The sequence below is a fragment of the Peromyscus californicus genome, unplaced genomic scaffold, assembly GCF_007827085.1.
Source record: "Peromyscus californicus insignis strain IS unplaced genomic scaffold, ASM782708v3 Scaffold_12__1_contigs__length_115047231, whole genome shotgun sequence".
In the NCBI taxonomy this organism is placed as follows: Eukaryota; Metazoa; Chordata; class Mammalia; order Rodentia; family Cricetidae; genus Peromyscus; species Peromyscus californicus.
The window spans coordinates 58,009,040-58,033,818 of record NW_026294413.1 but is presented as its reverse complement, the minus strand read 5'-3'; the positions used below and the strand labels follow the sequence as shown (position 1 = coordinate 58,033,818).

At 45.5% G+C, this 24,779-nt stretch overlaps 1 protein-coding gene across 1 annotated transcript in view; it reads left to right on the top strand.

Moving 5' to 3' along the window:
* The first annotated feature begins 6,689 nt into the window (after positions 1 to 6,689).
* The window catches only part of Nuggc (nuclear GTPase, germinal center associated), a 46,402-nt gene continuing 28,312 nt past the window's right edge, over positions 6,690 to 24,779 (top strand). Inside the window, exons 1-7 of the mRNA XM_052731843.1 lie at positions 6,690 to 6,699; positions 12,516 to 12,620; positions 13,181 to 13,289; positions 16,031 to 16,253; positions 17,366 to 17,596; positions 20,350 to 20,559; positions 24,397 to 24,572. Of these exons, the coding sequence (XP_052587803.1) occupies positions 6,690 to 6,699; positions 12,516 to 12,620; positions 13,181 to 13,289; positions 16,031 to 16,253; positions 17,366 to 17,596; positions 20,350 to 20,559; positions 24,397 to 24,572 (1,064 nt within the window). The remainder of the gene's footprint in view (positions 6,700 to 12,515; positions 12,621 to 13,180; positions 13,290 to 16,030; positions 16,254 to 17,365; positions 17,597 to 20,349; positions 20,560 to 24,396; positions 24,573 to 24,779) is intronic.

Below are 24,779 nucleotides of genomic sequence, written 5' to 3'. Positions count from 1 at the left end.
TTATCAGCAGGGTCAGACACTGCTGAGGACTCAAGGAAGATGAGGATTGAGTTGATCAGGACCATGGGGAACTGTGATGAGAACAGTTTTGGGGGAAGAGGAAGGGTCCCAGCTTGATTGGAATAGGTTTATGTGATTGCCAGTCATGGTTATCAACTTGATATAGTTGGAAGAGGGAACTTCATTGAAAAATTGTCTTTATCAGATTGGCCTAGGGGGCATTTTCTTGATGGCTCACTGATGAAAAGAGGGCCCAGCTCACTTGCATGGTACCATCCCTGAGCGGGTGGGCATAGGTTGTATAAGACAGGTAGCTGAGTGTGAACCTCGGAGCAAGCCAATAGTTTCTGCTTTACTTCCTGCTCAAACTCCTGACCCGCCTTTCCTCATGGTTGGACTGTGACTTAGAAGTGTAAGCCAAATGAACCATTTCCTCCTGAAGTTGCTTTGGTTAGGGTGTTGTCACAGCAAGAGAACACAAAGTAGGACAGCTTATAATCGATGCATAAGAGAGGAGGGGGTTCAGATAACTTGGGGATTGGTTGTGAGGAAGTACAGATAAGTGGGGTAGTAGCTGGCGAGGGGATCCGAGGTCAAGGGGGTGGTGCAAAATGGCAGTGCGTTTGCATGTAGATCCAACGTTGGGGGGTTGGATTTGATGGATTAGGAAGAGGAAGTGTTCTTCTACTTAATCCTTGGATTTGAGGATGGGTGGGAGCTGATGCAGAAGAGAAGACACGTTATCTTTTGATGGACACTTGGGCAGCTCATCTGTTAACGTGCTGGAGTGAAGAGCAGTGATGGGTGTGGGGTGTGATGATGCTGTGTGCAAATTCTCTTTCATTGGCTTTGATATGTTGATGAGTTCAATGGGAATTCAGCTGTCAGGGTGACCAAACTTCTAACCCGCCTAGCAGTTGGGTGTCTAGTGTCACGTGCTAAGGAATGCCATGAAGAACCCAGGTATTTTTAACAGCTCCCCAACTGTTGTGTGATATTTTGTTTGTGTTCTGACAAATAAAGCTTGCCTGGCAATCAGAGGGAGGAGCTAGCCACCAGTTAACAATAGAGGCCAGGCAGTAGTGGCACACCCCTTCAATCCTAGCACTTGAGAGGAGGAAGCAGGAAGATCAGGAGTTCAAGGCTACCCCTGGGCTACACAAGGTTGAACCAGTCTAAAAGAGAAACAGAGCTGGGTGGTGGTGGTACACGCCTTTAATCCCAGCACTTGGGAGGTGGAGACAGGATTCATGCTCCCATTCTGTCTGAGGACTCTCAGAGGTGAGTTCCTAGTGGCTGCTTCTTTGCTTCTCTGCTCTTTCAGCTTTCACCCTCAATATCTGACTCCGGGTTTTTATTGTTAAGACTAATTAGGATCTTGCTTCACCCAACTTATTTTAAAGTGACCTAATAGCCCTTCTGAATACAGTTAGCCATTGAGACAAGAAAATCGTCAGTAGGGGGCAAGCTAAGCTTGTGTTGTATGCTTATAAGTGGTGATCTTGTGATATTCATGTTGGTTTTCTGTTTTGAAATTTATATTGGCCAAAAACATAAAAATAAAATACAAAAAACCCAAAGGGGAAAAAGTCTCTGAAATCTATATTGATATTTTAGTATCTTGCTTATGTAGGGAGGACCCATCCTGTCAAAAGTTCAAAGGAGTTTTTGAGATATTCTAAATATTTGTCTTCAATCCTGCCCACGTTAGGATTTTGTCACTTTCTGACCCCCATTTTGGACTAAACACACACCTAGAGTCCCTGAGCATTGTCCTAGTAACGGTCAAACTGACACCCAGGGGTAACAGTCCACAGATGGAGGTTGAAAGAATGTACTTTCTGGTGTACTCAGTCTGATTGACAGGGTAGCCAACCTTCACAAAGGAGGAGCTTTTATTTTCCTCCTTCTCTACTGGGCAGTACTCTAAAAACATTTGTTTTTAAAAACAAGGATCTTGTAAGTTAAGATCCGTCTAGGCTACATAGTGAGACCCTATCTTAAAAGAAAACAAAAATACAAGAGATCTTGTAAATAAAATAAAAGAGATCTAAACTTTAATTTCTCAAAAGACTTATTTGAATCTGTTTTTCCACTTTTTTTTTCTACAATCAAGCCCAATAGCATTTTATTTTTGATGGAATGTATTTGGGGTTAACGTTGAGTTTGTGTCAAAATTGGCTTTATTGACCATATCCTTCCTCTACCTGCCTCAGTCATGCACATTTGGATATCTGGGAACCAGCCCTTTGTCTCTCCTGCCCTGGACCCATCTGGATGGCAGTTACTCCCAGAGAAAGTGCTGTGGCAAGATGCTGCAATCTGTTTTGGTAGGAAATGTGGTCAAATCCTGCCTGACTGTGGGAAGACAGCAGGCAGAAGTGCATGATCCCCAGTTCACATGCAATTGAAGTTTAAATGAAAACAGAAAACAGCTTATCTCCATATTGAGGGAGGAAGTTGGGGTAAATAGAAAATAGAAAACAGCGTATCTCCATATTGAGAGAAGAAGTTAGGGTAAATAGCCTAGTGTGGTTAGTTTCACTTCCTCTGTGCTTATAGATGTGGCTTTAGGATTGTGATCGCCAAGGGCCCTATCTAGTGGGTCCCTGGTATCTGCACCATCTGTATCAATGTCTCTATTAGCTGCTGTTTTACTTGTGAACTCCTGGAACTGAAGCAAAACTGTTTGGGATTTTTTTTTAAATCTTTTTGCTTTTTTTTTTTTTTTTTTTTTTTTTTTTTTTTTTTTTTTTTGGTTTTTTTCAAGACAGGGTTTCTCTGTGTAGCTTTGCGCCTTTCCTGGTACTCGCTTTGGAGACCAGGCTGGCCTCGAACTCACAGAGATCCGCCTGGCTCTGCCTCCCGAGTGCTAGGATTAAAGGCGTGCGCCACCACCGCCCGGCTCTTTTTGCTTTTTATTTTCTGTTCAGCAACATCTGGTAAGTTGTCTTTCTTATGTATTCTATGCTATGATTTGTGGGATTTTATTTAATAATAGAGGCTTAAAAATGAGTAGTTTTAGATGTACAGAAGACTTGAGAAAATAGTTTGTGTAACCTGCCCTCCAATTATCCTGATTATCCTGGAGTGGCACATTAGTCATGAATGAGTGCATAGTCATGAATGAGCATGAGTGCTAAGGAATGTCTATGTCTAGTGAATGAAGGTTCTGAGTTTATATCCAGGGTCCATATTCTACTGGACCCCATCCAGGACACCGTATCACACTTGGCGGTTCTGTCTCTGTAGGTTCTTCTTGGCTGTCATCTGAGACCTTTCTTGTTTTTTGATGGTATTGACAATTTTGAAGGGTATTGATCTGGTACTTTGTAAGATTCTCTGCTATTGGCATTTTTCTGATATTTTTTTTCATACTTAGATTAGCATTAGGGGTTGGGGGACCACAGAGCTGAAGTCATTCTCATTACACCTCCAGGAGAATAAACAGCATCTCCTTGAGCTGCAACTATTGGTGCTGATTTGGATCACCTGGCTGGGTGGTATTTGGTGAATTACTCCTTTCTCCAATTCCCATATTGTACTTCTCAGAAGAAAGTCAGGACCCAAAATGTCCCCAATGACATGTGCTTCTGCCCATGAGGATGGGGTAGCCACATAAATGCTGGAATTCTTCTGTATGGGACACTTGCCTCTTTTCTGTGGACTGACTTTCTCAAAGTGAGTTACAGGTTTCTTGCTTTCCACCTTGCTGAGTGAGGCCAGGGAGCCTCTTGCTTCTTGAACTGTTCTGCTCAGTGAACTCCAGGCTAGGCAGCCTGGGAGCTTCCAGCTGATTCTCCCGTCTCCACCTTCCACCTCTCTGTAAGAGTGCCAGAATTGGAGACATGTTCTGAGGGTGGACCTTGCTGCAGGCGTGTGTAGCAAACAGGTAACTGCTGAGCCATCTCCTTGGCACAAGATGAGTTATTTCTTAAGAGAAAATTAATTTTGTCTTTTTGTTTGTGTGAGTGAATGTTAAGTCCTTATAAATACCAATACCCTAGAAATGGGAAGAATAAAAATTTAATTTGATTTAAAAAAAATGATACATTTTAGGTAATCCAGACCATTCCTCACAAAATAAAACAGCCAATGCAGGCACTGTTGGGGTCATATGGGTTCATGACAAGGAGAAATGTTTCCTCTCATTACTGGGACGAGCTTGGGAAAGGAAAACAAAAGGTTGAGTTTTGTTTCATCAGAATTGGATGATAATCTGCTTAACTCCTCACGCATTCACCTGGGGGAACACTGGCAGCAAAGTGTGTCGCCCCATGCCCTTTCTGCCTCCGACCGGCATGTAACATTGGACACACTGGCTGATGGGTTAAGTGACAACCACATCTTTTCCTCCAGGCATTGGAGGAAAAGAAGGTTTGGCTTGAGAGCTCCTGTCATTTAACTGCTCTTGACCCTGCTGTCAGGTGACCCATTACCTTACTGTGTGACTGTGGACAAGCTCCTTCCCCTCTCTCTGCTTCAGAGTCCACATCCGTAAACTAAAAGCTCTGATATTCTTTAACTCCGCTCTCCACAGCTGTTCTCCGCTAGGGATGATGAGTCTGCGTCACTTCTCACACTGTCGTAAGCCACGACAGGCAAACGAAAGGGAGGGCAAGAGAGAGGCAAGAATAACTGTCAGTTATTTAACAGGAAACCAGCAGCAGGCAGCCATCCCTTGACTGGCATAACCTGCAGTGCATCGTTTAAAAGATGCTATTCTTGGGCTCCGGGCATGTAAATAAGCCCTAAAAGCGAAACAGGAGGGCTGGCCACGCAGCTGAAACACAGGTGGACTGAGATGAGCTCACAGGAGTCTGGAAGTTTTGGACTGCTTTGGATTGGTTCTTCACAGAAACCAATCCGAGTCCCCCCACCACATCCCAGCATTATTACCTCCTTATTACCTCCCCCTGCGGGGAAGTGAATTCTGGCATCAGCTGAGAACATTTTTTTTTCTTAAAGATTTATTTATTTTTATTATGTATACAGTGTTCTGCCTGCAGGCCAGAAGAGGGCGCCAGATCTCATTACAGATAGTTGTGAGCCACCATGTGCTTGCTGGAGAATTGAACTCAGAACCTCTGGGAGAATAGCCAGTGCTCTTAACCTCTGAGCCATCTCTCCAACCCCCAAGGGGGGGGGGTTGTTTTTAAGACTGTGAACTCAGCACTGAGGCCATCTCAGGCATGCTGCTCCACTCTTTGGGAGCCCTAATGACTGTCACGCTGCTGGTGGCATTGCAGAATGAGGATTGTCATCCTTTTAGCATCTCTTTACACCAGAGAACACACCATCTGCTTACAGATGGGAAACCCAAGCCCCAGAGTGGCAAGGTGACTTGTGGGAAGTCCCACGCTCCACAACCCTTTTGGTTGGTAGGAGAATGAGAAGAGAGTGGTCTTAGCCACTACAGTGTTCAGTTCATATTGATTGGCTAGCCTCTTAGATTGGTTTTCCTTTTGCTCTCTTTGGAAAGGATTTTTTCCATTTTCTAGTGTCTTTGCCAACCAAATGGCCCCTTCCTCACAGTCTTTGAACTTGGCAGAAGGAATCCGAAACCTAAATTCTTATAACCCCATTTCAAGTAATTCCTATTGTTTCCACGTACATCAGTTAGGGTCACGAATTCCTTGTGTACTGGTACTATGGCTGCTGTTTTGATGAGAAGCTCATGGTTTGGTGTCTGCCTTGATAGAGCTAAACTCAGTCTAGCCCTGGGCAGATATGTGCCAACAGATTTTTCTGGACATCATGTGCTGTTGATGCAGTAAATGAAGTCAGTTGAACTTTCCCCTGACCCTGAAAGAAGCCCAAACCACTGCTTGTATTCCAGCATCCAGCATCCAGGGAACATGCCTGCTTCGTCTCCCAACTCCGTGTACTTTTGAAAATGTGCTTTGATCCGCAGCCCTCTGAAACGGAAGGGTGTTACTCTCGAGATGAATCTCAATGCATCTTCAAATCTAGAGCCTGAGAAATGTTCATGTAGCCTGATGACAGTGTGGCAATGATGCTCTGGCCACGGTCCATTTGTTCTTTTGGGTTTTGTTTGGACTCACTAGTCCCACTCCCCCTGGAATTTGAATTCTAGAACACTGATTGTCCTGGCAAACCATAGAATTTTGTCCAACAGTAGGACCATACGTTATCTTTGGTCTGCAGTATTCACAGCGGCAACATAATGGCTAACGTTCCATGTCATGGTGGCTCACTGCCCCACCATTCTTTAGAAAACAGCAGGGCTTCCTGTTACTGCTTCATTTTGTACTGGAAGTCAGACAGGCCTTATGGTAGAGTGGCCATGTTGTAGCTCATCCGCCTTTTCTGTCCTCACTCACTTTGTTCCTGATGTGGTTTAGTATTTTTAGTGTTTTTAACAGTGCTTTTAAACTATTTGTTTATGTTACATACATGGGTGTTTTGCCTATGTACATGCCTATGTGCTATGTGTGTGCCCACTATCCACAAAGGCCAGAAGAGGGCATTGAATCCCCTGGAACCAGAGTTATTGATGGTTGTGAGCCACCATGTGGGTGCTAGGAATCAACCTTGGTTCTCTCTGCAACAACAGTCAGTGCTCTTAACCATCTCTCTGTTCCAAGTATCTCATGATATGTGACTTTGGGCATTTCCTCTCCTGGCATTTCTGCTATGTACTTCAAACAAGAACACAGAATCTCAGCATGTTTGAAGGTGAGTCCGTTACCAGATGGTCATACACATAGGTGCCATTTTTTAGACTTCTCTTGTATCAGAAAACCTTAGTTCAATAGGAGGAGGAAACATAAACCATGGTTACTGAGCTGAGCATAGTGGTACATACCTGTAATTCCAGCACTCTAGGGTTTGAGGAAAGAGTTGTGAGTTGGAGACCAATCTGGGCCTAAGCTGCATAGAAAGATGCTGTGGAAAGCAGGGGCGGAGAAAGAGAAAGGCAGAGGGAGAGAGAGAGAAAAAAAAAAAAAGAAAAGTCATCCTAACTGGGCCATTTACAGAGCAGCAGGGACCTGAGAAGGGAATGATTAGGAATTCAGACACCTTATTAGAGGAAAAAAAAATTCTAAGAACACAATCTTGAATAAAGGGTAGGAATTCACAGGGAAAAAAGGGGGCAATGTGCCAGGTTTGTGGAAATTCACCAGAACTCCCTTCCCTGGAGAACCATGGGTGGGTGGCCTGAGAGAGGGCTGCAGGAGTGGCAGTGGAGAGCTAGAGTGCTTCTGACCTTGCCTCCAGAATTAGCATCCCACCACATTCAACGAGCATGTACCAAGCACGGAAGCCGTTTAGTCGGGTCGGATCTGCAAATTGAACCAAGAATAGATCATTTCAACTGATGAGTTGTGACTTTAATTGGGGGGTCACGTGCAAACACGGCACAGTCTGCCTTATTTAGTGTGTCTGTCTCACCGAGGCCCGTGAGAGTCGTGGAGGGGGTTGACACATCAGGAAGTTTTTGCATATTTCAGATGGGCTGGTGGCTCTGTTTTTGAAGTGCACAGCTGAGCGCTCCCCGACAGAAGCAGTGGCTCTGGAGAGTAAGGACTCTGGGTACTCCCCCCCCCCCCCCCCCCCCCCCCCCCCCCCCCCCCCCCGTGTCCCCTGGATTCTCATCTGTGTGGGGAGAGGAAGGGGATTAAGGGCAGTGTGTGTCCGTCTGCTCTGCCCGGTGTACTCCTTTTTGAGCCTCCATAGGGCCCTGAATCTTCTTCGCGTACATGCCTGGCCTTGTCTGCCAGTGACCTAGACTCAGGCCAGCTCTGACACTTCCTTTCGATGCTGTCCTACTACTTTCTGTTCCCCTGGCAGAGGCCCCATGCTTCAGGGCTGCACACAGTCAACCCCCAGTCAGGTGTCTTCCTGTTGAGGTGGGGTGAGGAAGGTCCAGAAGACCAAACCGGACCCCTCCTTCCCTGCTCAGTATGCAGCCACGAAGCTCCAGGCCTGAGAAATGGTGTGTAGACATCCCAGCTTCAAGCTGACTCTTGCTGGAAATAAATGTCATTGGCACAGGTTCAAGTTCACCGGACTGGGGCACTGACCTTGCCCAAAGCAGCCAATGTGTAGAACTTGATGTCCACAGCTCTGGTCACCAGAGGCGCATTCTCGTTTCAGAATGAGTTGTCCTAAAGATCTTAGGCAACATCAAATTAAACCGCCCTAGATGATGTGTGTGATGGAGGACCAGTGATCACGTATTGATCTTTGTCACATCTAATGTCAATGAGTGATTCGTGAGGCACTGTGAGGCTTTCAAAGAGAAGTGAGAATGCTCCCTGCTCTTTAGACTATTGCAAGCTAGTGGAAGATACAGAATACAGCAAATTTGTGTATTCTCACTTTAGAAAGGTATTTTTATTTTTTTATTTTATTTTAATTTTTTTTTGGTTTTTTGAGACAGGGTTTCTCTGTGTAGCTTTGTGCCTTTCCTGGATCTCGCTCTGTAGACCAGGCTGGCCTCAAACTCACAGAGATCCACCTGCTTCTGCCTCCCGAGTGCTGGGATTAAAGGCGTGCGCCACTACCGCCCAGCGATTTTTATTTTTTAATGAGACACAGGGTCTTGCTGTGTAGCCCAGGCTGGCCTTGAACTTGTGATTCTCTTGTTTAAGTCTGTCAGGTAGTGGGATTGTTATCCCCCCCCTTGCCCCCCCCCCTCCCCGGGCTGGTTTTTGTACTTTTAATGTGTGTGTCTTTCTTCTTTGTTCTTTGTCCCTTCAGGCTGGCTTCTTAAGCAGGCAGAAGGAGCAACTGACTTAGCAGGAAATGGCAGAAGCAGAGGCTTCGGAGGATGTGATGCCACACTCAGGTAACACTCCCGAAATGCCCTGAAGTAGGACCTGGCTGCTGTTGGTTTGGTCAAAGGCTGAGACTGTCACCATAGCTGCCATTCCTTGCTCTTTAGCTGGATGCTGTTTCTGACGAGTTAGGAAGAAATGGATGTCAATTTTTAAAAGCAATAACTAAAGTAGTCTATTCATAACAAAGTGAGTTGTCTGATGATCAGTTGTGTATGTGAGGTTTCCTGCCTTAAAAATAGTTTCTACAACACGAGCTTGGACTCTGAAATCCAAGGAAGCAAGGTGAGGCCCTTGGAATAGTGTGGCTTTCCTTAGAAGGGGAGAGACAGGCCTAAGAAGTGTCTTGTTGAAGGACAAGTCCATTGGAGTTAGTGTGGGCAAACTTCCTCCCTCAGTGGGCTGGTGGGAGGTCTCTTGGGCCACAGCAAGTATCTCTTTGAGGAAGCTAAGAGGGGGTAGCTCTCAGGAACTGGAACAAGGGTATATCAAATCATCCTTGTTTTCAGAACTGAGGAGGAAAATCTTTCCCATCACTATGGAAACAACTTCCTTAGGGGAAAGTGAATCAATATTTTCAGGTCTATGTAGATAGCAGCCATCACGTGAAGACTGGCTGGACACATACAAAAACCCTGTAATTTCTGGGTCCCCCGGGCTGAGTTCAGAGGTAAGGAGGGAACCCTTTGCTTTAGCAATGGTCTAAATGGACCACAGAACTGCATATGTTGGGGATCAGTTTTAAAAAGTGACACCTCCTACTTCCATCCACCCCTCTTGCTCTTTACTAGAATAATTCAATGTAGCTAGATGGCCAAGCAATTGTAGGGGATAATAAGAACTATGGTCCACATTCAGGCCAGTTCATTCCAGCTAGGTTAATAGACCCATTCATGGTATAAACCCAATATGGAATATTTTATCCTCTCCAGGTAGTTTTTCATTTTTGGAACTAAGAAAAGAATTTCTAAACCTGTTATTTTACCTGAATTCTTACCCCAAGTTCCCATACATATCAGATTAATTGTTGGGTCTTACAAAGTTGAAGTAAGGGCTCTGGATAGATGGGTTTGTTTCTTGTTTGATGCATATGGCTAACATTGTTCACACAAGAGAACCTGAGTTTCAAAGTAGACATCCTTTTACATTATTTCGCAGATGACTGTGCATGCATCCTGGCATTCTGAGCCGCTTCCTGGTCTTCAGCATTTGGCTTACACCTGGCCCAGGCTTTCGAGTATCATGCTCTTTTCTGCCTCTTCCTCTCTGGCTGAAGCCACAGAGCCAGCAACTGCTTGGTATTTAGTTCTAATGAAGTCCTGAAGTTGAGCCAGGATGGATGTTTGCAGTTGAGATCAATCGCTTCCTGGGATAGAAGGAGCTAGTGAATGAGCTTTTCATATGTCACAGCAGAAGCATGAGGTGTCAGCCACTCAAGCTTGGCACATGTGTGACTCTGCACTGGAATCTTCTGTGGTATATGAGCTGGCTACGGAAAGCAGCCAAGTCTGTGCTGGAAGATGCAAGACTGAAGAGGTGGTGGTGGAGGGCTGTGAATGATGTGTGGGAGACCCACATCTGGAGCCCAGTGATGCGATCTGGGGCTTCTGCTTAGGATGCTACCCTGGGTCCCCACTGAAGTGCCTCATCAGTCCATCAAGGAACTTGACCTTCTTAGGCCACACTCAGCTTTACGTGAGCTCAGAGTGGCATCTCTTGGGACCAGCTGTTCCAGGTCACTCCATGGCTATTTCCCTGGTAACCAGCAAACCCCAGGAACACTGGGTTAGGATCATTTCCAGCAACTTTTGCCCCAGAGACCAAGCTGTTATCCCTTTCTATCCAGGCACTACCAATGAGGTGTGTTTTCTAAATCTAAAGCACAACTCTCCTTGGGCTTATGGCCCCTACCTCATAACCAAGTCATCATGTAAGTGAATGAATGACTCCTGCAGACTTCAAAGACCTTCTTCTCCTGATTTCTATTTCTTCCTTCTTAAGGAAGCAGCTGCTAATGTCTGTAGGTTGAAGAAGCATGGGGCAGGGGTGCTTTCCCTAATTAATCTCCAAAAGGCATCTTTTATTTCATTTTATCTTTTTGTGGTATTAGGGATTGAACCCAGGACCTCATGTAGGCCAGTTAAGTATTCTACTATTGAGCCATATCCCCATTCCTTTTTCATTTTCAACTTGTGTATATAGAAATGGTGCATGCATTTGCATGTGTTCATGTGGGTGTGCATTTGTACGTGTGTACAGATGCATGTGGGTGGGTATGCACATGTTTGAATATACATATGAGAAGCCAGAGGTAAATGTAGGCTGTTTCCCTCAGTTGTTCACCTTGTTTTTATTTTTATATTTTATAAGATCTTTATTGACAAATAATTCACATAGTATACAATTTGCCTGTTTGCACAATTTGATAGACTTTAGTCCAGCATCCTCATAGGCCCATGACACCATCACCACTTTCTATTTTAGAACATTGCTGCCTTCAATTTCATAAACACATACAATGTATGGTGATTACATTCCATCTTATTTTTTGAGACAGAGTCTCTCATTGAATCTCAAGCTTACCAGGCTGGCCAGGGAGCTCCAGAGATCTGCCTATCTCTGCCTCCGCCATGCTGGGATTAAAGCTGGCCCACCATGGTTTTTATGTAGGTGCTGGCGATTGGACTGTGGTCCTCATGCTGTGCCATATGCACGTTACTTGCTAAGCTATCTCCCAGTCTCTATTTTAACCTTTCATTTTGAGATAAGCTTTACTAGGTGTGAATCTAGTAAATCTATCTAGATCCCATGATCCCCCTGCCTCAGCCTCCTAAGTAGCTGGGAGTACAGTCATGCACCAGCAGGCTCAGCTGAAAGGCATCCACTGTGTAGGGAACCCCCTGATACTGCTTCAGTACTTCTATTTTACGAGCCTTTCAGTTGACAGATGAGGAAGGACTCCGAGGCTTAGCAGAAGATACTGCCTTGGATACATGCTTGCTTTCCCTTCTGTTCTGTGTCTGATGGAGATCTGAAAGGCCTGTCTGTTCCCTGTACTTAACCCTGCTTTGAGATTTCCCCAGTGGATTTCCTAAAACTTACATTTGATGAACAGTATCTAGCTACTTTGGTTTCTAAGGACATGCAAATAGAACTCTGCATCTGGAGAGTAATGTTGAAACAGGATGTATGATGGTTAATATTGCTTGTCAGCTTGATGGGACCCAGAATCACCTAGAGACTGGCCTAAGAGCATGTCTTTGAAGGAGTTCCTAGATTGGGTTAATTGGGATGAGAGGACCCGCCCTGAATATGGGTGGCACCAGTCCATATGCCAGGGTCCTGGACTGAATAAAATAACAAAAGTGAGCTGTGCCCTGGTATATATTACTCCCTGCTTCCTGACTGCTGATACTGTGTGACCGGCTGGCTGCCTTGCGTTCCTGTCACACAAGCCCAAATAAGTCCTTCCTTCCTTAGGTGCTTTTTGTCAGGATAGTTTGTCACAGATAACACAAAAGTACCTGATAAAAGGTGCAACAAGTGCAATGACCCTGAGAATTAGGTCCTGAATTGAGACAACCGCTCAGAGTAGGCAGAGCTGGCTTGGGTCCTCTGAGCCCTTTTGATTGTGTGCACTGGCAGAGGTGAGGCAAAGATCCTCTGCCCGCCCTCCACCTGTAATTCTCTGTATCCTCTGTTTATCCCTAGCTGACTGTGATCTGTTTAAAGAACCCGTGAAGAAAAGACGCAGGTCACATCGAGAGCAGCAGTTCCAAGCATTTCCCTCTGCGGAGCAAAGTGCTCTTAAGGAATGTGAGTGTTGTGAAATGCTGGTGTGGCTTGTGGCAACAGGACTCTGTCTTTCGCAAACAGGTGCAGATGCTCAGAGGGGAGATGTTAAGTTCTGAGGGCAAGGGAACATCCCCACCATGCACTTGCTCCTGGAGTCTCCACAGAGATATGTAACTTGACCATTTACGTCCAGGCTGCTCTGAAGAGGAGGTTGTTATCAAAATAGCCTTTTCCGGATGAGAAGACAGTTTATAGATGGTTAGCTAGGTGCTTTGGTGGGTATTTATACAGAATCCACAGGGGAGACGGCTCTAGAAGGGCTGAAGTCCATGGAAACACACAGAGAAGTTCTGTGGTAAGGGGGGTGCGGAGTGTGCTGGTCTCTGGAGGTGATCAGAATCGACACTGCCTGTTGATGAACGCTTATCTCCAGTGGCAGACAGCTTGTTTGCTGGTTTAATTGGCTTCTTGTTTCACTGAATTCTCTTCCTTCCCTGCAGTATTCAGTAGGCTCCTTTGGGGACCTGGCTCTCTTTCTCTGCCAGGTACACCCCCAGACAATCCATTTCTATTGATTCCAGATGAAAAGTTGGAGTCTCGGACCAGGAGGATTTTGAGCAACACTTACCAGAAGATGATTCAGTCTGTCTTCCTAGATGATAGCATTCCCAGTGGACTCAAGTATCTCATGTGAGTCTGGAGTGTGCACCCTCCAATCTGATGCTACACTTCACCAGGAAAAACAAAAAGTGCTTTCAATTAGAAAGAGAACGAAAGGATAGGAAAAACCTCTGTGGCTGAAGGCCCTCTTTCGGGCTGTTTTTGGTTGCTTTTTTTTTTTTTTTTTGTTAGTTAGTTTGTTTGTTTTAAGCATTGATAAGTAACCATTGGTGTGTGGTCACTGTTGTCAGCTACTCTACTGTGATTGTCCCATTTTTTACTGAAACTGATGCTCAGAGACACCAAGTCATGGAGCAAAGTCACACTGTGGATAAGTGGAAATGCTCCAAACCCAGCCAAGCCATGTGTCACTGGGTTCATCAACTGTTCAAGGCCCCCAGGGTGAGCCAACGACATAGTTGACCTTGCTCACAGGAGTCTGGGATGTTCCTCAGATTTTTCTATAGCGAGTCTTTCTCTGTTCTGTCAGTCTGCTCCCAAATCATGACATGGAGACTTAATTATGAAAGCTTGACCGATAGCTTAGGCTTGTTTCTAGCTAGCTCTTACAACTTAAAATAACCCATATCTTTTAATCTACATTTTTTTATGTGGCTTTGTTACCTTTACTCTGTAATGCCCATGCTGCTTGCTCTCCTCACGACTCCTCCCTTCTTCTTCCCAACATTCTCTGTGCCCTGAAATATTGACCATTTAGCTTTTTATTAAACCAGTCACAGTGACATTTACTCACACAGTGTAAATGTTCCACATATGCAAATATTCCACATATGTAAATATTCCACAACATTTCCTCCCTTTTTTCCAAATAAAAAGGAAAGGTTTTAAGTCTAAAATAATAAAACTGTAAACAGCAAGAACAATTATCAGGTAAGAATTACATTTACAATGTCTAGTCCATTTGTATTTGGAATATTTGGAGAAAATACTCCATTATTTATTCTATCTTGATGAGTCCAAAGCTCTGTACCTAATTTACCTTCTATCATAACTAAGGAAAACTGCAATCATAACTACCTACTCTTCAACTCCATAAAAGACCACAGAAGGACATATTACTTGAGTAAACAGGAAGTGCAGAGCAAACAACTTCCAAAACTAAGAAATGACAGAGACAGCTGGCTACCTGGGCAGTAACCCAAGATTCCTCTGCGATGTTGGGGCATTCATCTTTGGCCCACAGGCCTAGAATATCTGACAGACTTTTCTGTGAAGCAGAAATTTTGAAGGACTGTGTTACCTTGTCTTGGAAAGCTTCAGCAGTCACTTTCTTTGGTGTCCTGCTTATTCAGTTTGGACAGCACACTGTCAGCAGTCGAGGCAAGGGCAGTTTCTTGCCCGAATGGCTAGCTTTTGCCACAAAGAAAGCAAACTTTATATGGAGGTTCTTTGATGACTATAATCCTTTTATGAAATAGATTGATGACACCAGGAGCAAACGTGTCTCACTGTCATGAAAAGCCCTGTTGCTAACACATTAAAATGCCATATTCTGTAGGTCTTTGAAGTGTTTGAAGATCACCTATCTATCTAAATAATACCTCTGTATGACCAAAAACCATCTGCTCCACCTCTTGGGAATATGGGCATTGTGTTTGAGACTGCTTCCTATTGTCTGGGGCGCTGGCATCTTTAGGGGATCCTGGGAAAATTGGGATAATGGTCAAGTCCTGGGAGAGCTAGCTGTTGTCTAGTTTTGGTGTGATGGGAAAATGTAGGGCTTATCTGAAATTTTGGCTAGAGTAGTCTGTGAGGCTGGACCATCTCAGCCAGCAGTCTTGAAGCTGTTCTGGATGCAGAACTCTGAGGAAACTACAACAGAGGCTCTCTGAGAGGCTGGATCATCTAGGCTACTTGTCTTTATTGGTGTCTGGTCCCTTTTTTTCTGAAAACACATAAACTTTTAAAGGTAACACATACATCTGCATTAACATAAGTGTGGAATGTGCAGTATGCACAAGCCAGTTAAAGATGATTTTTTTTTGTTTTATGTTTGAGCAAGTAAAAGGTACCTGTCAACTAAAGTTCGTTTGGACTGCATAACCAAACTGTAATATAAATCTCTACTCATGCCATATGAAAGGATGGCATGTAATAAGTCATGAGGACTCTGTAGCCAACAAGATTTATCTTGTCTCATCTCTGAGTTGTTCCCATGAAGAGGGATCAGCTTATGTGTCACCTGTCCTGTAGTCTTTCTTGGTTCCTCCCCCATGTCTGTAGCCAAGATACTCAGGAGGTCTCCCCTGATCAAATCTGATTTCTGTTAACTTGAAAGGAATCCACAGGCTTTTGTTTTGTGGAAACAAAAGCACAACCTCTCCTCCAAGGCAACACATTTTCCATTCTGAGCTTTCATTCTGAAGCCAAGACATCTCTAAAGTATATAGGCTGGTGTAATTCAGCAGTCCCTTCTACAATCCCATGTCTCTCAGCAGCTGTTGTTGTTCACTTTTCTGCAGGAGTTTCATTAGAGACCAGAACATGCAGTTTCCATGGAATACAAACAAGGATGTCTCACATCTATGTAGACAATATAACATCTGTGGGGAATTATCTTTACCAAGCATTTCTGCCTAGTCCTATTTGCTCCCTAGACCAAGTCTGTGTAGTAAACAGGGAGGCATATTACCCCTTCATCAAAGAAAGGAAGGATACAGTGAGTTGCCCAGGATCGGACCCTGATTTCTTTGTGTTCTCTTCTGATGTGCTTTGTTTCATACTTAATGTGCATTCTGAACTGGTCACAGAAACCGGCTCCTTGCCTTGATTGAAAGACCGCCAGTGGAGCCCATCTATGTTGGGTTCTTGGGAAGCACCGGCGCTGGAAAGAGCTCTCTGATCAATGCCCTCATCCAGCAAGCAATGTTTCTACCAGTGTCTGGAGAAAGCATTTGCACGTCGTGCATCGTACAAGTGAGCTCTGGCTGCTGTGAGCAGTATGAGGCCAAAATCCACCTTCTGTCTGATCAGGTATGCCAGTCTGCCCTCCTGCCCTCTCTTTTTATCTTTTCCTTTCTTTCCTGAATTTTTCCTCTTTCCACCACCGGAGATTACAATTATATCATTATCAATGCAGAGCAGGGGCTGGGGAGATGGCTCAGTCGGTAAAACGCTTGTAGGACAAGCATGGGGACTTAACGTTTGGACCTCCAGCATCCAGGGAGGGTGAAAAGCCAGCTGTCTGTAATCCCAGCACTGGGGAGACAGAGATACTGACTGACGCTTGCTAGCCAGCTGAATTGGAGAGCTCCAGGTTCAGTGAGAGATGGCTCACTCAAACAAACAAGGTGCAGAGGTGATTGAGGAAAACATCTGATGTCAATCCCTGCCTTCACACATGTGTGTGCACACACACACATACATAAACACACACACACACACATTTATAGGACACTTATCTAATGAAACATACTTCAGTGAAAATATTCTGCAGGGTGAGATGGGCTTCTGGCCCAGGTCCTGAGGCAATTCCATATGAGACCCTTGGGTCAGCCATTCCCCTCTTTAAGCCCCTCTCTCCCCGTTGTTTTAATTTCCTTTCTGTTACTGTGACCAACACCATGACAGAGAATAACTGAGAAGGGAGGAGGGTTTGTTTGGCTTGGACTTCTAGGTCACAATCTGCCATTGAGGGAAGTCGGGACAAGAACTCAAAGGCAGGAGCCATGGAGGACTGCTGCCTGTTGGCTTGCTCCCTGGCAGGCTCACAGGCTCATCCTCAGCTTGCTTTTTATTTAGCTCAGGACCATTGGCCCTGAAACGGCATCACACACAGTGGACTTGACCCTCTTCCATCCATTCAGAAAATGAAGACAGCCTCTCACAGACATGGCCACAGACGACCTGAGTGAGATAGTTCCTCAGCTGAAGCTTCTTGTCTCAGATGACCTCAGGCTGTGTCAAGTTGAGGAGGCCAACCGTTTATAGGCTATTCATTCATCACAGATCAAGGGGTTTAGGGTAGCTGGTTTAGGTTTCTGCTTGCAACCCCTGCGCCCCCTCAGGGCCCTGTGCTCTGTGTTTCCCCTCGTTACCACTCCCTCCACCTGTCCTGAGCAGTGTGGCTTGCTCTGCCTTGGCAGGAGTGGAAGGCGGAGCTGAAGGACTTGACTATGCTCCTGCACAGGGCAGACGGGCCCAGGGGAGAAGAAGTGGATATGTGGGCCAGGGACGACGCAGCAGAAGAAGCTGCCCAGAAGCTACAGATGCTGTATGGCCATGGGGCAGAAAAGAGGCACTATGAGGATTTGCTTAAGATGAAGCCCAGAGGGAGAATTCCCACCTCCAGAACCATCACTCTTAAGGCAGAGGAGGTAATGTCAGATTTATTGTCCTTTATTATTGGTCTTAAGCATAACAGTTGAATACATCCAAGGGAATTGTCCAAGGTACAATGATTTTTATTGGAAATAAATTGGTACCCAAAACAGAATTAGCCACCATCCAAGTTATCTTTCATAGTTTATGCCTATAGATGGTAATCTTTGATTTCTGAATGGACTTTTTATGCTCAGAAAAGACTACAGTTGGGCTGGAGAGATGGTTCAGCGGTTAAGAGCACTAGCTGCTCTTCCAAAGGTCCTGAGTTCAATTCCCAGCAACCACATGGTGGCTCACAACCATCTGTAATGAGATCTGATGCCCTCTTCTGGCTTGAGGCATACATACAGACAGAGCACTGTATACATAATAAATAAATAAATCTTTAAAAAAAAAAGAAAAGAAAAGACTACAGTCAGTTGAGGATTAATTTGGGATGACTTTGAGTGAAGATGAATATATATATCCATTATATATTATATTTTTCATATATATAAAGGCATAAGCAAATGAAATGTATTCATTTGGAGGCATATGGTCTTAGGTTGGTTTAGTGACTCAGCCATATCAGATTCAACATCTCTGTGGTCTCCTTGGCCTTCCGTGGCACTTGTTGTCTTAGTCATGAGGTTGCTGCTGAAATTCCAGACACTGCAGCTAGTCTCATGGAAAGAAGTTGACAAACGCTGGTACCAAACACATTTCCCATCTCAGGAAGTGAAAACATTCCCAGAAACACCCTTGATAAATTTGTGTTTGGATTTCATTGTTCAGAACCGGCCTGGGTGGCTCTTCTTAGCTGTCAGAGAAAAGGCAGCAGCCTGACTTTCTTCCCTGGTTAGATCAACCTTACCCCCTTAGCTCCCCAAACAGATGGACACCCAGGCTGGCACGGATTGTACATTAAAGAACCTTGATGTAAACATTGTACATTAAAGAACCTTGGTTTCCTGGGGGGGAGGGGCAAGGGAAATGGCTCAGCAGGTGAAGGTACTTGCCTACAATTGGATGTTTCTCTTCCACCCACCTGTTCCCGAATACCTGGCAGCTGCTTCTCAAATAATTGACTTGGAGGCTTAGTATTGCTTATAAATGCTCGGTCGATAGTTCAGGCTTGTTACTAGCTAACTCTTAAATTAACCCCTATTTCTATTTATGCTTTGCCATGTGGTTCATGGCTTTTAACCTCATTTTCCACAAGTTCTGCTTGCCCAGCAGCTGGCTGGTGTCTTCCTCAACTCCCTGACTCCACCCTTCTTCCTCCCCTCATTCTCGCTGTGTCAGGCTGTCTCACCTGATCTCTTCTTGCTATGCTATTGGCCAGTCAGTTTTTTTTTTTTATTAATAATGAGCATAATGCACAGCACTTGCCAGCAAGCCTGACAACCTGAATTTGATCCCTGAGACCCACAAAGTGGAAGGAGAGAACTGATTCCTGCAAGTTGTCCTCTGACCTCCGCATGCGCCCTGTGGCATGCATGTATGTGAACTTACATGTGTGTGTCATTCTGTCTTTCTGGACCTGTCTGTAGACATTGATCAACAATGATCACCATAGAGCCTAGCTTTTCTGTTCTCTGAAGTGTCCCAGTTGAGAACTACTGCCCTGACTGCCAGCGTGAATGTATCATTGTTCCCAGATGTATCTGAGCAGGAACAGTAGACTGGAAACTCTCCCTGCCCCCAGTCCCACTCACTGTTGTTGAAATGCTCTACAAAGGCCTACATATCAAGTACACACGCACAGAGAGGGAGGAGGATTTATTTATATGTATGTATGTATATCTACTTGGAAGTTTTTAAACCTTTTAAAAGATCGATTTTTTTTTTATCAATTTTTAATTTGGAAAATATGGTCACTATGCCATGGTTGATGTTCTATAATTATACACGAGATTCCCAGTAACTAAATTCTTCACACTTGCCTTCTGCCATGTGGCGGAAATATGCTCTAAGCAAAATTTAGAAAATTGCATCAATTTTAGAAGCAAATGGAATCTGGGAGATAAATTTAGTATCCTGTAACTTTTCTGGAGTCCTCTTCCAGCAGAGTTGGGCTACATCATCTGTAAGTTAGGGAGCTTTCTTATATTCTGAACTGCCTTGAAGTCACGGTGCAGCCAAAGATGGTCTTGAACTTGGCTATTCTGTCTCCACCTCCTAAGGGCTAGGATTGCAAGTGGGCACCACTGTGCTCAGTTTATGCTGTGCTGTGACCACACTCAGGGCTTTACACTTGCTAGGTAAGCACTCTAGCAATTGAGCCACATTCCCAGCCCCACCGAGCTCTAAATATTTATTTATTTGTTTATTTATTTATTTATTTATTTATCTATTTATTTATTTTATTTGTGTGTGTGTGTGTGAGAGAGAGAGAGAGAGACAGAGACAGACAGACAGACAGACAGACAAGGAGAGAGAGAGTGATTCCTTAGAACTGGAGTTATAGGCAGCTCTGAGCTGCCCAGTATGGATGCTGGGATCTGAACTCTGGGCTTCATGACTGAGCATCAAGTGCTCTTATCCACTGAGCTGCCTCTGACTATGCTAAGGAGCTTGAATTTGCTGGTCTCCAGAGTCTTCACAGGCTCACAGGTCCTTGAAGAGACCATTCCATGCTTCCTGATGTCTGTTGTCTGAGGACTTCTCACCATCCCTCAGCATTCCTTCAATGACTGCATCACAGCCAACCCAGGGTAAAGAGCATCGGCATGGTTGGTATGTGCAGCCTGTCCTTCTTCTTCAGGCAGGAGAGCTATCTGTCAAGCTGGACCCTTACATCCGCACTCAGAGGAGAGACTGGGATGGAGAATCAGCTGAAACACAAATCTGGCCCCTGATCAAATACGTGGAAGTGATTCTTCCCAAATCTGCACTGATTCCAGAAGGGGTAGTCCTGGTGGACATTCCAGGCACAGGCGACTTCAACAGCAAGAGGGATGAGATGTGGAAAAAGGTGATTCTGTCTCACGGGGCTTATCCTTCTTGCCTCTGCTCCCCGGCCCCTTCAGACAAACAAGTTGGGATTTTGTGCGCTTGCTGACATTAAATTCTTACACTTTTCTGTGTTCTGGTGATGAACAGGGCAGGGGTTGTATGTGGATGGCCACAGAAGTGGGGAAGAAGGGATTGCAGGGGGTGTGTGTAGCTGGGACAGGAGTGTATGATGTGTGAGGAGGACAGCAACAGAGAGGCCTAAAGGGAAGTAGAGGAGATGGACAAGGCGGCCATGAGCACAAAGGAGGCTGCTCAATTACTTTTCTGTTGCTGTAATAGAGTGTCCCAACCAAAAGCAACTTAGGGGAGAAAGGATTTGTTTTGTTGGCTACAGTTCCAGAGGGGATACAGTCCACAATGATGGAGAAAGCATGGTGGCAGGGGCATGGGGCCTGTGTGACAGTCAGGAAGCAGATCGACCACATTTCCTCCTCACACAGGACCGACAGACATATGAATATGTGAGACCAGAGAGAGAGAGAGAGAGAGAGAGAGAGAGAGAGAGAGAGAGAGAGAGAGAGAGAGACCAATGAGACCAGAAAGTGGGGCTGAGCTATCAGAAAGGTTCTATAACTTCTCCCAAACAGCGCCACCTGCTGGGAACCAAGTGTTCGAGCACATGAGCCTGTGGGAGGCATTTCCCATCCAAACCACAGCAGAGGCCAAGGCGGCAAGGCACAGAAGTCAGTCACTGAAGAACCAAGAGTCTGCATCTGTATGAGCAAAGTGGGGAAGGAGGATGCTCCCTGGGGACAGAGGGAAGGTCATGGGGTGTGTGGAGGAGAGAAAAGGCAGAAAGGAAGCCTAGAGCTGTCTGCATTGGTCCTGCTGCTGCTGAGTTTGGCTTTCCGAGAAACTGGAGGGAAAAGGAAAACTAGGCCATTGTCTAAAGAAAGAGAAGGTGTGGTGGGAACGCAGGACGCCAGCTAGATGGGGACAGGGATGGATGAGCAGCGTCATCATCAACTGTTAGTAGCGGAGCAACTATTACAAAGAACTCTTACAGCTCTGCCGGTGTATACAAGCCGGACTCTACAGCTGAAGCTGCTGGAAAGTTCAGAGAAACAAAGTAACTTGTCCAAGGCCAGCTAGTGACAGAATTCAGTGATAATCAGGTTTCTTAACAGACCCACGGGACTCTATCCTCCCCCGCCCTGTCCTTTTTATCTGTCCTTTAGGACAAGGTAGTCCGAGTCCTTTGTTGTGGTCCATGGCTCAGGACTGGTCACGTGAGCTTTGGTTTCTCCCAGGCCTTAGCCCTGAAACCTTGGCCGGCTAGTTTCAGGCCAAGCAGAGAGACAGCTGAAGAGGGGCTGGCTCTTCCCCCAGGTGGGACTTGGCTGCAGCTAGTTTGGATAGACCGGGCAGCTTATCAAAGCCAGTAGATGTGGCCTGGATCATGCTCTGAGGAGGCTGGCTAGAGGAGCAGGCTGGTTCCCAGAGCGCTCTGCCTGGCCTTGCTCCCCTGCATTCCTGAGGTTTTTTTTTTTTGGACAGCCTCTCACAGGAAGCAACTAAAGGCACCCTCTTCCCAGCAAGAACAGACTGTAAGGACAAGGCTCATTGCCACCAACTCTGCCGTCCCTACAAAGGTGACAGTAAATTTAGATGTCCTTGCTCTTCCACCTAGATGTTCTTGTGGGATGTCGGGCATTGTCACCTAATCCTTGGATGCTCATTTTCATCTTTGGGAGGGATGAGGGTGGGATTGGCAGCATGCCACCCCATCCCTCCTCTGAGGTCTGGTTGGGTTTGTTTTAAATTTGTTTTTTTTCTGTGTCCACAACTGGAATGACACCAGATCTTGATCATTAGGAGCTTAGTGTGGGGCCCGACATTTGAGCGTGACAACTTTGTAAGACTGCTGTCATTTCCCCTCATAGTGCATGTTTGTTGAGCACCTGTAGCTTGCTCAGACATGGAGAAGAAAGGATGGAAGAGGCCCTGTCCTCAAGGGGCTCCCAGCCTATGGCCTACAGTCTTCCGTACCAAAGAACACACAATGTCCACAGTGGACACTGAAGGGTCCCAAGCATCTCCAAGTTGACTCTAGTTTGGGAATCAGGATGGGAAAGCAGCAAGCATTTTTCTATTGGTGTCTAGATGGGGGTCCATTCCAAAGATGAGGGTCAGGGTCCAGATGTGCATGGCTCGGGTGGCTCCTTTACTTCTCGGGACCTGGTTTCTTCTCTTTAGAGGGCTTTGTCTAACTCATGGCACATATTCTTTAGACCATGATCCATGGAACCAAAGACTTGGGGTCAGAGAGAGGTGGGGAGGCAAAAGCAAATGGTGTCACCAGATCTCCCACTCCCAGTGCAATCAGAGCAGTGCCATGTTTAAAATGAAGCACCCTGGACCCTTCAAAGGCATTTGCCATGAGCTAGAGTCTGAGTAAGGGGGAAATTGCTGGGGCCGCCTTTTCACACAAGGGATGCCTTAGAGCAGTGGAAACAGTGTACAGGGGCCACAGCAGCCAAGTTAGGAAACTGGTCTACCCACAAGTTCTGCCACTCATCAGCTGTGTGGCCTTAGGGAAAACTAATTTGAAACACACTGTTATTAACTCAAGGTCTCTGGACCTTGTAACATTTGGGACCAGATAATACTTTGTTCTAGGAAGGTCTCTTGGGCATTGTAAGGTTTTTAGCCTGTAGATGTCAGCATCCCAAGCTGTAACAATTGAAAATATCTTCAAAGAGCTGGAGGGATGGTTCAGTGGCTAAGAGCAGTTGCTGCTGTGCTTGTAAAGGACCCGATTCAGTTGTCAGGACCCATGTCATTGGCTTATAACTGCTTGTAAGTCCAGCTCCAGAGCATCAGGCACTCTCTTCTTGTCTCTGTGGGCACACACACTCACACACACACACACACACACACGCACACACACACACGCACACACACACACATTCATGCAAATAAAAATATTGTTTAAAAAATATCTTCAGATATTTCCAGGTACCCTCTGGGGTATAGAACCTCTACTAGTTAGTACAGTTTGTATGAATGAGAATAATGAAAATAATAATTCTCAAGTCACACAGTCATACTTTTATGGCAATGTACTATATTGAAAAACTGAGAATCAACTTGATTTCTGAGTCAGGTCAGCATTTCACATATACAGAGATAAGACAGACAATACAGTGAGAATCATGTCACAGGACCATGCATAATTGTCACACAAAGATTTAAGAAAGCAGTGTTGTTGCTACTGATGTTATATTCTTTGGCCTTTGAAATATGAATTATAGGGCATCTAGCTTCTTGCTAGTTGACCAAAGGTAGTTTTGAAGATCCCTCCTCTAGAGGGTGAGTCAGATGCCACATGCAACTGATGGGTCTGGGCCCAGAGCACTGATTTTTAGAACTCTATCAATCATTCTGCAGGAAGCTGGGAGTTCTGGTGGGTCAAGTGTTTGAGGTTCTGTGGATTCTAAGATGCAAGGCACAGAGAACCCCTTCCCTCTAGGTAGCAGAACTGCCCTGAACAGTCTGAGAAAAGCTGTGTAGTCGGGAGGTGAGGTGTGGAAGATGTCTAGGAGAGGTGGTCTGCTCATCTATGGTAATCCAGTTCAGAGCCTTGAAAGACCAACGGAGGCCAAGCTAAGTGTGTAGCTAGTGCACACAGGAGGGCCCACGAGCCACTTCCTTGGCTGGTGCAGAGAGTGGAGTAGGAGTCCTGAGTGAGGGGCAGGAGTGGAGAAGGCAGAGTGAAAGATCCATCACTGAAATGCAGTCTCTGTAACTGAGATGCCATCCACGTTCTGACCCTTGCTGTGGGCATGTCCTGCAGACCATTGATAAGTGTTCTGTGATCTGGGTGATCAGCGATGTAGAGCGCGTGTCTGGAGGAAAGGCCCATGAGGACCTTCTGAATGAGAGCATCAAAGCCTGCCAGCGTGGCTTCTGCAGGGACATCACCCTGGTGGTCACCAAGACCGACAAACTCCACTTACGGGAATATCTCAGGTATTGTACTGGGCTTGCAAGGCTGTGGGTTGTCCAGCCCTGGACTTTCTTTCCTGGGTCCTGGCTATGAAAATGACAATATAACTTCATCTCAGGCTTCACCAAGTACCTGCTGATGAGAGAGAAGTCTATGTGACTTGCTGAGCTGTCAAGATGCCTGGGTGGGTTGGCCCAAGAGTCTGAGCTATGTGACACTAATTAGAGCAC